We start from the raw sequence: 11,810 nt of genomic DNA, 5'->3' as shown, positions 1-11,810 counted from the left end.
CCTTGCCAGCCTGGGTTTCTCAGCGTTCCAACCACAGCTTCATAACAGTACCTCCCTCACGATCCCTGGCTTCGTTTTCCTAACTGGAGGAGCTACCTGGGTCCACTGGGCCCCTGGCAGATCCAGCTTTCAGTCTTGGAGACAAGGAAACATCCTGGGTCTCCCTTGGAGTCTGGCTTTCCTGGTGCTAGTGTGACCTGAAACGAACTTCTCACATGATCTTTACTAGACAATTGCAGACCAGATTTTACACGCCTCTGTCATGATCTCCAAGAAGAGCTAGAGGAGAAATAAAGAAAACAATAGTTCCCGAGAGGGCCTGTTCCCTTGCTTTTCACGAGTACTGTCCTCGTTTCTTAGACAATTTCACAGGTGAAATCTGACACTATTATTGCTATGCACATTGCAGTTTCTGGCTGCTAATAAAGTTGGACCATTTTTCATGCGATGATTCCCTTGCCGATGAAGAACATGAAGTGTGAGTCCCCAGTGTGCTAGGCTGTGTCCTCCCGCCCTGCGCCCCTGCAGCGGGCCCTGAGCCAAGTGGGACCCACCTTGCAGGTGGCCGCAGGCTGAGGTTGTCTGTGGCCACCAGACGGCGCTCCAGCATTGTGTAAGGCAAGTCCCAGGGTCCTGGCGTCCTGAGGGCTTGCTCTGCTGAAGAGTAAACCAGGAGGCGCTCAGAGGAGCTGCAGAGGAGTGGCTTGATGACACAGAAGGGAATGAATATGGGGGAAGTTTGAAATGATTCCTGAAGGAATCCTTCATTTCATGGCCTCCCCAAGGGTGGAGAGATCTGTGGTGGTCCTGTAGCCCTGGGTTCCTCGTCTCCCGGTACTGTGACTACCCCTTTCCCCTCCTCCCTCACCACTAGGCAGGCAGGGCTCAACCCTGTGCTGGAGTCACCTGGGGAGCTTCGGAAAGCCCTGCACCTAAGCAGGGTGCGGTGGCTCATGCCTGTAATCCTGGCACTTTGGGAGGCTGAAGCGGGAGGACCACTTGAGGCCAGCAGTTTGTGACCAGCCTGGGCAACAAAGAGAGACCCTGTTTCTACAAAAAGCAAAACAAAAAATTAGCTGGGTGTGGTGGTGCACACCTGTAGTCCTGGCTACCCTGGAGGCTGAGGTGGGAGGATTGCTTGAGCCTTGGGGGTCGAGGCTGCAGTGAGCCACGATCAAGCCACTGCATTCCAGCCTGGGCAACAGAATGAGACCCCATCTCCAAAAAAAAAAAAATCGAGCCCCACAGCTGCATCTCACCCGGAGGTTCTGATCCCATCAGACTGCACAGGGATTTCTAAATCCTTCCAGGTGAGCATAGGTGAGGCTGAGACCCTCAGTGAGAGCAGGGCCTCTGTCTGCCCTGATTTCTGTGGGATTCCCAGGGTCCCCTACAGTGTCTGGCACACACCAGTCACTCAACACATGTGTATCCAACCAAGGGAGGAAAGTGGGGTTTTTTCCCGGAGACCTAAAGAACAGGCGGGCTTTCCTAAAAACAGCCCCCGCAGCCCGACACCTGCGTGTGGAAGGCTCACCTGTGTCCATGCTCCACCACCGTATCTTCCTGTCCCTAAACGGGGCTGGGGTGGGGCAGCAGGCAGGAAGGTCATTTCTGAGAGCACACAGGGAGAGGCCCCAGCAGGGCCGCAGACATTTGTGTCACAGATGATTCAGGATAAATGACTCCAGGACCCCACCGGCCCCAGACCCTGGGGGAAGCTGGTCCGTGTGTCCACTGTCCAGGCTGCTGCTGGGGAAGCAGCTCCAGCCCTGCTTAGCCTGAGTTTGGACCTGGGTCTTCTCATGAGCTGTTGTTTGCCTGTGGCGGGTGGTGGTGGAGGCCGGAGGCATGGCAATGTTGATGAGTGGCCCTGGGAGCCCCTGCCGTCCCAGCCTGTGAGGCTAATCTTTTCTTTTCTTTCTTTCTTTTTTTTTGTTTTTTTTTGTTGTTGTTGTTTTGAGATGGAGTTTTGCTCTTGTCACCCAGGCTGGAGTGCAGTGGTGCAATCTCAGCTCACTGCAGCCTCTGCCTCCTGGGTTCAAGTGATTCTTTTGCCTCAGTCCCGAGTAGCTGGGACGACAGATGCCTGCCACCACACCCGGCTAATTTTTGCATTTTTAGCAGAGATGGGGTTTCACCAGACTGGTCTCAAACTCCTGACCTCAGGTGATCTGCCCATCTCAGCATCCCAAAGTGCTGGGATTACAGGCGTGAGCCACCGTGCCCGGCCTGTCTTGTTTCCTCTTGAATAGGTTCCTATCCCATTCCTCTGGATGGATCTGTGTTTCCCAGATGGGCTGACTCACAGAACTATTCTTTAAAAAAAGTTTTTTTTTTTTTTTAATTTATTCCCTCTTTAGGACTCCCACTGGCCAAATTTAGACCAATTTGAGTGTCAAAAATTATAAAGTTCTGAGAAAAAAAGGAAAAAAAAATTCTCTGGAAGAATCCAGCTAATGACTGTGGAAGGAATTAGAGAATCATCGTGGTGTGGGGGTGACTTGTGGTGCAGGAGCTCAGCCTGGCATGAGTAGTCAGGGGACACTGACATCTCAGGCTGCAAGCTGGCTGGGAAACAGGACCTGGCCATGGGGCCCTGTCCCCGCCACAGATTTCACATTGATCACACAGGAAAAAACCTCTTACAATGAAGAGATCTGTCTCTACTACAGGGTCAAATAGCACCTGTCAGAGAGGGAGCCCGGGGTCCCATGGTCAGATATGATGCAATAGGAAAGACATAGAGTGTTTGGGTCCACCGTGCGTGACCTGAATCCAGGCAAGACCCTGGATGCACCTCTCTGATGACAGGAAGTACAGGGAATGGAAGAACAGGTACATCGCCGTGGGAGAACAACTTACAAACCACATAGGCAGAGCATTTTCCAAGACGACTCATCTGGGTGCTTGAAAAAGTCAACACCGGGACAACATAAAAAATTAACTGGTCAGGAATCAAAGAGAAACAGCTGACTGTGAATTTAGATTGGAGCCCGGTGGGGGAAAAGGAGACTGTCTTGCTACATGTGGGGATTTTTGAGTACGGACTAAAAACTAGATGATATTGTGAAATCACTACAATGGTTTGCTCAGGTATGATAATTTTATGGCTATGTAGGAGACTGGCCTTATTCTTGGGAGAAGGATGCTGAAAATACGCTTTTAATACATTCAGTCTGTTCTTCAGCCACTGCCATGGTCCACTTCTAAGACATTTCATCGCCTCCAAAATCCATTTTCCATATCTTAATGGATATGGAACCCCCATATCCATTAAGCAGTCATTCCCCCCAACCCCTCTTCCCTATCCCCTGATGGCCACGAATCTACTTCCATAGAATATGCAATTTCATACAATCTTTTTATATAAACAGAATCATACACATTTGAATTCTTGTGCCTGGTTTCTTTCGCTTAGCATGATGCTTCCAAGGTTCCTCCATGTTGTGGCATGTATCAGTGCTCCATTCCTTTTCATGGCTGAGTAATATTCCATTGCATGGATAGACCACGCTGTGTTTTTCTATTCTGTTGATGGGTGTTATGAAATGTTTGTGTCTTCCCCTCCACCACAAATTTATATGTTGAAATCCTCCCCCCATTGTGGTGGCATTAGAAGATCCGGTCTTTGGGACATTAGGTCATGAAGGTGGAGCCCTCATGAATGAAATTAGTGCCCTCATAAGAAGAGGCTAGAGAGCTTGCTTCCTCTTTCTGCTCTCTGTCGTGCAAGGTTACAACGAGAAGACAGAGTCTGTCAACCAGGAAGAAGATGATGTCGGATCAAGGTGTCCAATCAGCTGGCACCTTGATCTAGAACTTCCTGCCCCCAGAACTGTGAGTAATGAGTGTTTACTGGCTGAGCCTCTGTGCGTATGCTATCTTGTTAGAGCAGCCTGAACTGACTAAGGCAATGGGCATTCAGGTCGTGACCACCCTTTGGCTACTGGGAAGCGTGCTGCTGTAAACGCTGCCGTGTGGGGATGTGCTGAGCACCTGCCCTCAGTTCTCCAGGGTCTACACCTGGGGTGAATTGTGGGGTCATTTGATAACTACCTGTTTAACTTTTTGAGGGCTGGGGCCTCTTTAAGGCCTGACCTAGCCCCTGCTGCCCTAGGACCAGGCCTTGCCCCCTTCCTGTTCCCGCAGGCTCACTCTACCCTGGTGAGGTGCCCAGGGCTGGAGGGGCTCCCCTGTAGCTGGGGAGGTGCAGTCACCCCAACTCAGCCCCGTGTGGGGGGTCTGGGCCTTGCCACTGGCCCCTCTGAGCATGCATGGCCAAGAGTGCTGTGGTCAGGGTGGGCTCCTGAGATCAGCCTCTGCAGGCAGTGTCCAGCAGAGTCCAAGCCAAGCTTTGGGTTGGAGGTTGCTGGTTAAGCCTGTTATGCGGCTGGGTTGGGGGGTGGGCCTTGGGGAAGGGGTTTGCACTCACAGAGCACCCACCCTGTGCTGGCTGGCGTGCAGGTGCCATGCCCACCGAGCTCAGGAATGAGGTAAGCGTTGCTGTTCTGTGGCATGCAGATGTGGAAACTGAGGCTCAGGGATTCAAAGGATGAACTCAATCTCCCAGGTGGTGCAAGTGTGCCCCCAATGTCAACGTAAGCTACACCTGAGGCAGGACGTGGAGACATCCCCGTGTGATTTGAAAGGGATGCGCGTGGCGTGGGAGCAATCTAGGCTCAAGCCTCCCTGCCGTGGGTCAGAAACAATCCGTGGTGCGTGTAAGAGGCAGGCAAGACGGACTGCAATAGGAGGACTAGCAGTTGTAGGGGTTATGGGGGCGGGGGGATGAATAGGTGGAGCCCAGAGGACTTCTAGGACAGTTAAACGACTCTGCATGATGCTACATCATGTTGTTGTATATTTGTGCGAACCCGCAGCACATGCAGCGTGAAGAGTGGGCTCTGACACACGCTGGATGGGGATGGGGATGGGAATGTGTCAGTGTGGGTTCCTCGACTGGGACAAAGGCACCCTCAGTGGGGGTGTTGACCATGGGGGAGGCTGTGCCGATGTGGGGGAAGTGGGCGGATGGGAACTCTCTGTACCTTCTACCCAATTTTGCTGTGAACCTAAAGCTGCTCTGAAAAACAAAGTCTAGAAAAAAAGGACTGGCGTTGAGGGGCTGCCCAGGGCTCAGGCTGGGGGCTGTGCTACCCTCCTATGGGGGCAGTGTCCTGCAGAGTATGACGTGTGGCACCTCCTGGCCTCATGCAGTTGGCAGCCTGGGCAGTCACTCAGGGCAGCTTGGGTGTAGGGGTGACTGTCGGCTGCTGGTGACCAAGGGTGGTCCCAGCTCCACACCTCAGTGCCAGGTGCCCTCTGCCAAGTCACAGAGCCTTTTCTTCCAAAGAAGTTGCTGGGCTCTGAGGTTCTTTCTAGTCTAACGTCCCAGGAGGGAAGAACTTCAGAGTCACCACCACACAGTCGTGAATGTGCAACTAAACAAGACCAGAGCTTTTATTAGGATTGGAGGGAAAGGAGCCCGAAGGAGAGGAGAGGGCGGGGTGGGGGAGGCTCCAGAGTGATTTTCTTGACAAGCTGGCTGTCACCCATCCTGGGAGGACATAGCACCGCCTTCCAAGGGGAAGCAGGTCAGCCGGGGTCGCAGGCCAGGCTTGGGGACGTCCCCCAGGGCTGCCCTCCTCCGACCGAAGCGGCCCACAGGCCTGATCCCACGACTGGTGTACCAGGCAGGATTGATGTCAGGGGCTGGAAAGGAAAGAGCTGGAGCAGACTATGGGCACGTGTCCCCAGGGTGTGCTGTGTGCTCCCAGAGGCAGCAGGGCAGAGCGCACAGGCAGGTGTCTCAGCCCAGTCGCCAGGCCATCCTGGGACCTACCCAAGGAACAGGCACCCAGAGGTCCTGGCGAGGCCATTTCTGGGCGTGGGCTGGCTTTGGGAAGCAGGAGTTCAAAAAAGCACCAGGACTGACTTCCCTTTCCTCCCCCGCACCCCGTTCCTGCCAGGTTCTCGAGTGACCAGGCTGCACCAGGTTCTGGGGTGAGGCAGGGTGGGGTAAGGGAGGCTGACAGGGGTCCAGGCACTCACTGCGGATCTCCATGGAGAGCCGGTGAGTGCGACTTGCAGCTCCCCGCAGGGCCAGACCCAGCATCAGCAGGCACAGGAGCCAGGCCCTCAGCACCTTCATCCCTTGGCTCCTCCGAGGAGACCCCGCCGGAAGGGAGATCCAAATGAGGAGGACACGGCCTGGGGGAGAAGGGGCAGGAGCAGCGTTACACGGGCATCAGGGTGTGTGTGCACAGAGCTGGGACCTGTGAGTGCTGTGTGTGTGAGAGAGAAGTATGTGCGTGAGCGTGTGTGCATGTCAGTGCACAGTTGTGTGTGTATATGTGTACAAGAGGGTGTGACTTGTGTGCACAAGGTACATGCATGTGTATGTGTGTAGATGTGTATGTGAGTGTGTGTAGATGTATGTGTATGTGTGTGGATCCATGTGTGCATGTAGATGTGTGTGTGTAGATGTGTGAGTGTGTAGATGTGTGTAGATGTGTGTGTATGTGTGTAGATGTGTGTGTATGTGTGTAGATATGTGTGTGAGTGTATGTGTGTGAGGGTAGATGTGTGTGTGAGTGTGTAGATGTGTATGTGTGCATGTGAGTGTGTGTATATGTGTAGATGTGCAGTGCACATAGCCACATAGATCTCCACGTGTTCCTCTGATCTGTGCTGGGGTGGGAAGAAGCACAGAAATAGCAGTTGAACCTGGCTCTCTGCATGGTCCCCCACCCACCTGTGACCCCATTCTCTCTTCTGTGCAATGAGGTGTTAAGTGAGATGCTTCTGTGTGCGTCAGCCTCTGATGGGATCGGTCACATGTACATTGATGGTCATGATCAGAAAGCCCTCAGGAGGTGTGTGAGCTACGCGTTACAAAGAGGGGCTATCACGGAACAGCCTTGGGTCTGTCTATCGGCCTGTGTTAGGGAACCAGAAGGTGCAGCAGGCCTCTGCACGGCTGTTCATGTTGCACATGCAGGATGGCAGGTTTGTGGGGAGGAGCCCAGGGAGCTGCACAGGTGGAGGCAGCCACTTGCTCAACCTCAGACATGGTTGGGGAGCTGGGGAGTGCCAAGCCTGGAGCAGGCTCAGGGGCTGGAATCCGGCACATGGTCCTTTCCCTCATTTGTCTCATGGCCTCCTAATGCCTGGTTCCAGCCTGCCATCTCTGCCCTGCTGGGGGATGTCAGCCGACAGCTGCGTGTTATAGAATGAGTCTGCATCCTCTGCCCTAACCAAGCCCACTCACCCTTGCCATGTCGCTAGATCCAGTCTTCTGAGGCTCCAAGGTAAACCTGCAGCATCTGGGACCTCTTCTCACCAGGCAGGGCCACTTCCTCTTGGTGATGGGAGGAGGGGGCTGCCGTGGATGGGACCAGGTGCATAGAAAGCCCCTTCCACCCCACTGAAGTGGAGGTGCTGAAATGCCTAAACAGCATCCATCGTGGCAGACCTGGAAACACCTGCTGCAGATGCCCCTCCTCCTTCCTCCACCTGTGGCGCTTTGGGTGCCGTGGGAAGATGCCCAAGAGCTCCATCTTGCTCTGGGGAAGAACCCCCGCTGACCTTGACTTTCCAGTCCCTCCCTGAGCCCCACAGAAAGTGCTCTCTATCAGAACAATTTAAAATGCCAACCCCTCTCCTTTTAGAGATCTGGCAGGGCTTCGCATGCCAGGTAGGGTGGGGCATTCCCCAGTTTAGAGGAAATGGAGGTGCCACCTTGAAGAGTGATGAAGAGATGCATCCCAGCACACTGGCCATTTGCATTTCCTCTAGCACAGGACCCATGCCACGTGAGGGATGTCCTAGAATGCTAGCAATGCTCACTTGGCTCCTGATCCCCAAGGACCTGCCTCCCTGAGAGGTGGAGACTTCGGCTGTCTGTCCTGTGGGATTTCCGTGTCAGCGGAGCTGAATGGGACATCTTTGCCTGGTGTCTCCACCAAGGACAGCGCCAGAGCCTTGGGGCCCTGGGAGGGCAGGGTGGCTTTGGATGCAAGAACCCAGGGGCCACCTTCTCTGCTTCTCCTACTCAGGGCTAGCCTCAGCTGCCAGGAGAGCAGGCAGGATCTCAACCCGACCCACACTCAGACAGAAAGGGACGATTTTACAAAGTAGCAAAGCAGGGGACCCAAGCTCCAGTGCCTGGATGTGCTACTCACCGCTCTCCAGTGTGGTAGAGGCGCTGTCCTGGCTACTGGTGCAGTGGGGCCAAAGAGGCGGGAGCCTCTGTCCCCCTTTTATAGCCGCTGAAGAGGATGAGAAAACGAAGCTAGCACCCCCAGGTGCCCTCCCCCAAGCCAGCCTTTCTCCCTCAAAGGGCGGCATCAGGAGCAAGCCTGTGTCTTTTCTCGTTCTTTTATTTTTTAAAAAAACTCTCATCAGCGACGCGATTTGTTCCTTCCTGGGTTATATAATTTCATTTGGACCAAGTGGTTTTAAAACACATTAGCTTCCCTTCTTTGCGCTCGCCTTCGGGCAGACTACAGAGTCAAGTGTCCGCTGGGCCTCACAGATGAGGCTCCTGGGCTCCTTCCAGTCCTCTCTCCCTGCCTTTAAATCACCACATTCAAGGGAAAGGTGAGAAGGGACAGTCACCAGAGCCCAACACTGCAGCTTTGTATCTCCGTGATCTTCTTGGTCCTCGTTCATTCACCTGCCTGACTGTCCTAACTGCATTTTTCGTATGCACACCACATCTTCCTCATTCTGTAACTTACACGCAGGGGCCATGCTAATCTTCTCTGCATCATTCCAATTTTAGTATATGTGCTTCAGAAGCGGGTGCTCTATAACTTACAATAGGTGGTTTCTAGACTTTTACGTCTTCATACTGTTTAACATAAACAAGTTTATTATTCTCATAAGACAAGTTTATTTTTATTATAAAAGAAATGAATGTATTTTTACTATTAAAGCAGCTCATACACATTTGGAAAAAAAATTAGTTCACACCACTGATCATGTTAAAGAAGCCTCTCGCGGCTGGGAGTGGTGGCTCATGCCTGTAATCCTAGCACATTGGGAGGCTGAGGTGGGTGGATCACAAGGTCAGGACTTTGAGAGCACCCTAACCAACATGGTGAAACCCTGTCTCTACTAAAAATACAAAAATTAGCCGGGCATGGTGGCGTGCACCTGTAATCCCAGCTACTCAGGAGGCTGAGGCAGGAGAATCTCTTGAACCCCAAGGAGGCGGAAGTTGGAGTGAGCTGAGATTGCACCACTGCACTCTAGCCTGGGTGACAGAGCAAGACTCAAAAGAAAAAAAAAAAGCCTCTCGCTTCTACATTTGATGCATTTTCTTCTAGTGAGCTTCCCACATATTTTCTGGGTAGATTGATCACATTTATACATGTTGAATTTCATTCTTTTCACTTAACACTATAACAATCACATCCTCAAGATGCTAAAAATCTGTAAGTTTGTGCCGTTTTCAGTAACTATGCAATGTTCTACCACTTAAAGTGGACCTAAATCATTCATGTTCTGAATAATTATAGGTTGTACTCATGACCACTTATATGCAGTTGAGTATAATCTTTTTAAGGAAAATTTCTGGAGAGGAAACTTGGCACGTGCTTCCCATGGATTGGTGCAGATGGTCAATGTGCCACTTCCGTCCTTTAGGAAAAGCTTCTGGGCAATACTTTCCCCTTCAGGGAACAGGACACAGTCAACTTCTTCCTTGCTACATGGTTGCTTTATCCCAGTGACACAGGTTTGTGGCTGGTGGGCTCCCTGGGAGCTCTGGAGTCCAGGGGTGGCTGGTGGCGGGAAGTAGGGTAAGGAGCACGAGAAGGGTGACGGGGTGGGGCACGCAGCTCCCAGCTTGGGCTGCTGATTCGAGTTACTTGGAAGCCTTAAAAACTTCCCAATGCCTAGGCTCTACCTGGAATGAAATTCCTTCAGAATTCCTGGGGGTAGCTCAGGCATCAGTGATGATGAAAAGCTTCCCACCCATAGTTTTTACCCATAGTTTTTGCAAATGTAGGTTGTGTATCCCAAATCCAAAAACCCCCAATCTGAATCTTTTTGAGTGCTGAGCTGATGCTCAAAGGAAATGTTCACTGAAGCATTTTGGATTTTAAATTTGGGATTCTCAGCTCGTGAGTATAGTGCAAATATTTCAAAATCCTCCTCCCAAAACCCTCAAAATCCCAAACTGTTCTGGTCCAAAGTACTTTAGATAAGGGAACTCGACCTGTAGTGGTGACGGTGATGGTTAAGAATCACCATCTTGGAGGTGGGTTTTCTGTCCAGTGCTAGGCCTACCTGGAGCAACAGAAAGTGAGACTCCAGGACCTGGGGGCAGCTTCCTGGGCATCCACCACTGGAGTGTGTGTGTGTGTGTGTAAAGCTGCTTTGTCACAGTGTGGCACTGGCATCTTGCCACTTTGGGAGTCCACCAGTGGGAGGCAGCAGGCGGGCTGGGCGGTAGCACAGGCATCAATCCTGCTTACGCCACCTCCACGTGGAAACCGATGGCGTCCATCAGAGGCCTCAGAACTACTAAGAGGCTGTTCTGAGAACTGTGGCTGGCTGGAGATGCTGTGACGGCGAGTGAGGTGTGGGCTGCCCTTGCAATAATGTCACAGGACTGCAGGCCTGGCCTGGGGCTCTCAGGCTGCACATGGCTTCAGTGTCCTTTGAGAAATGAATCCCACAGATGGGGTTTGACCATAGACAGGCAATCAGGGAGCTTCTCCCCGTTCCCTGTTTAACTGGGTCATGGGCCTCAGGACAGGCAGAGCTAAGCACTCTTGGTCCAGCTTCTGTTGGTCAGTATTTCATCCAGAACGTGATGTGGCCACTTAAGTTGTGACACATACAAACTAGAATCTGTGCAGGAAAGTCCCCTCCCTGGGGAAAGTACAACTGCCTGCCATGCTACCCTCCTGGAGGCCACGAGGATAAGGAGAACAAAGACACTGACTGCCACTCCTTCCAGTCCTAATTTTCTAAGCTACTTGTTTATTTATTTATTTATTATTTTATTTTATTTTATTTTTTTGAGACGGAGTCTAGCTCTGTCACCCAGGCTGGAGTGCAGTGGCGTGATCTCGGCTCACTGCAACCTCTACTTCCCAGGTTCAAGCGATTCTCCTGTCTCAGCTTCCTAAGTAGCTGGGACTACAGGCATCCACCACCACGTCTAGCTAATTTTTATATTTTTAGTAGAGACGGGGTTTCACCATGTTGGCCAGGCTGGTCTCCAACTCCTGACCTCAAATGATCTACCCACCTCGGCCTCCCAAGGTGCTGGGATGACAGGCATAAGCCACTGGGCCCAGCCAGCTATTGATTAATTCTCGTGTGCCTTTCTTCATTGAATGAAGTGGTCACGGTAGTTTTCTCATTTACTCTGTTAACACAGCGGACCACAAGAATAGATTTTCTTTTTCTACCATTAAAGAATTCCTGACTCTCTTGGGATGAACCTTACCTTGTTAAGATACAATAGGTTTTCTAATAGATTCCGGGATTTGTTTCATTAATACTTTATTTAGAATAGATCTTTTAGGTTGTGCTCAGTGGTTCACACCTGTAATACAAGCACATTTTTGGGAGGCTGAAGTGGGAAAATTGCTTGAAGCCAGGAGACTGAGACCAGCCTGAGCAACATAGCGACACCCTATCTCTACAAAAAAGAAAACTTAATGTATGGAATAAATATGTTAAAATATGTTGCCTTTACTTCTTCCTCACATTGCATTTGGTAGGAAGGTCTTATCAGCCTTATGAAAGAGGAGCTATGCTTCCCCTTTTTCCTGTCCTCTGGAAGA

At 51.6% G+C, this 11,810-nt stretch overlaps 1 protein-coding gene and 1 non-coding gene across 2 annotated transcripts; both read right to left on the bottom strand.

Annotated features, from left to right (window-relative positions):
• Positions 1-5,465: 5,465 nt before the first annotated feature.
• PRLH (prolactin releasing hormone) lies at positions 5,466-6,154 on the bottom strand. The gene is made up of 2 exons (XM_038001332.2): positions 6,055-6,154; positions 5,466-5,715 (listed from the first exon to the last, which is right to left on the bottom strand). Exons 1-2 carry the CDS (start codon positions 6,152-6,154, stop codon positions 5,552-5,554), a joined length of 264 nt encoding a protein of 87 aa, XP_037857260.2. The 3' UTR covers positions 5,466-5,551.
• A 2,552-nt stretch (positions 6,155-8,706) lies between these two features.
• On the bottom strand, positions 8,707-8,808 carry LOC119625473 (U6 spliceosomal RNA). Its single transcript, XR_005241666.1, has one exon. It is a non-coding gene; the product is annotated as a U6 spliceosomal RNA (small nuclear RNA).
• Positions 8,809-11,810: the final 3,002 nt, after the last annotated feature.

The sequence above is a fragment of the Chlorocebus sabaeus genome, chromosome 10 (assembly GCF_047675955.1).
Source record: "Chlorocebus sabaeus isolate Y175 chromosome 10, mChlSab1.0.hap1, whole genome shotgun sequence".
NCBI lineage: Eukaryota > Metazoa > Chordata > Mammalia > Primates > Cercopithecidae > Chlorocebus > Chlorocebus sabaeus.
This window is presented reverse-complemented; position numbering and strand designations above follow the sequence as displayed.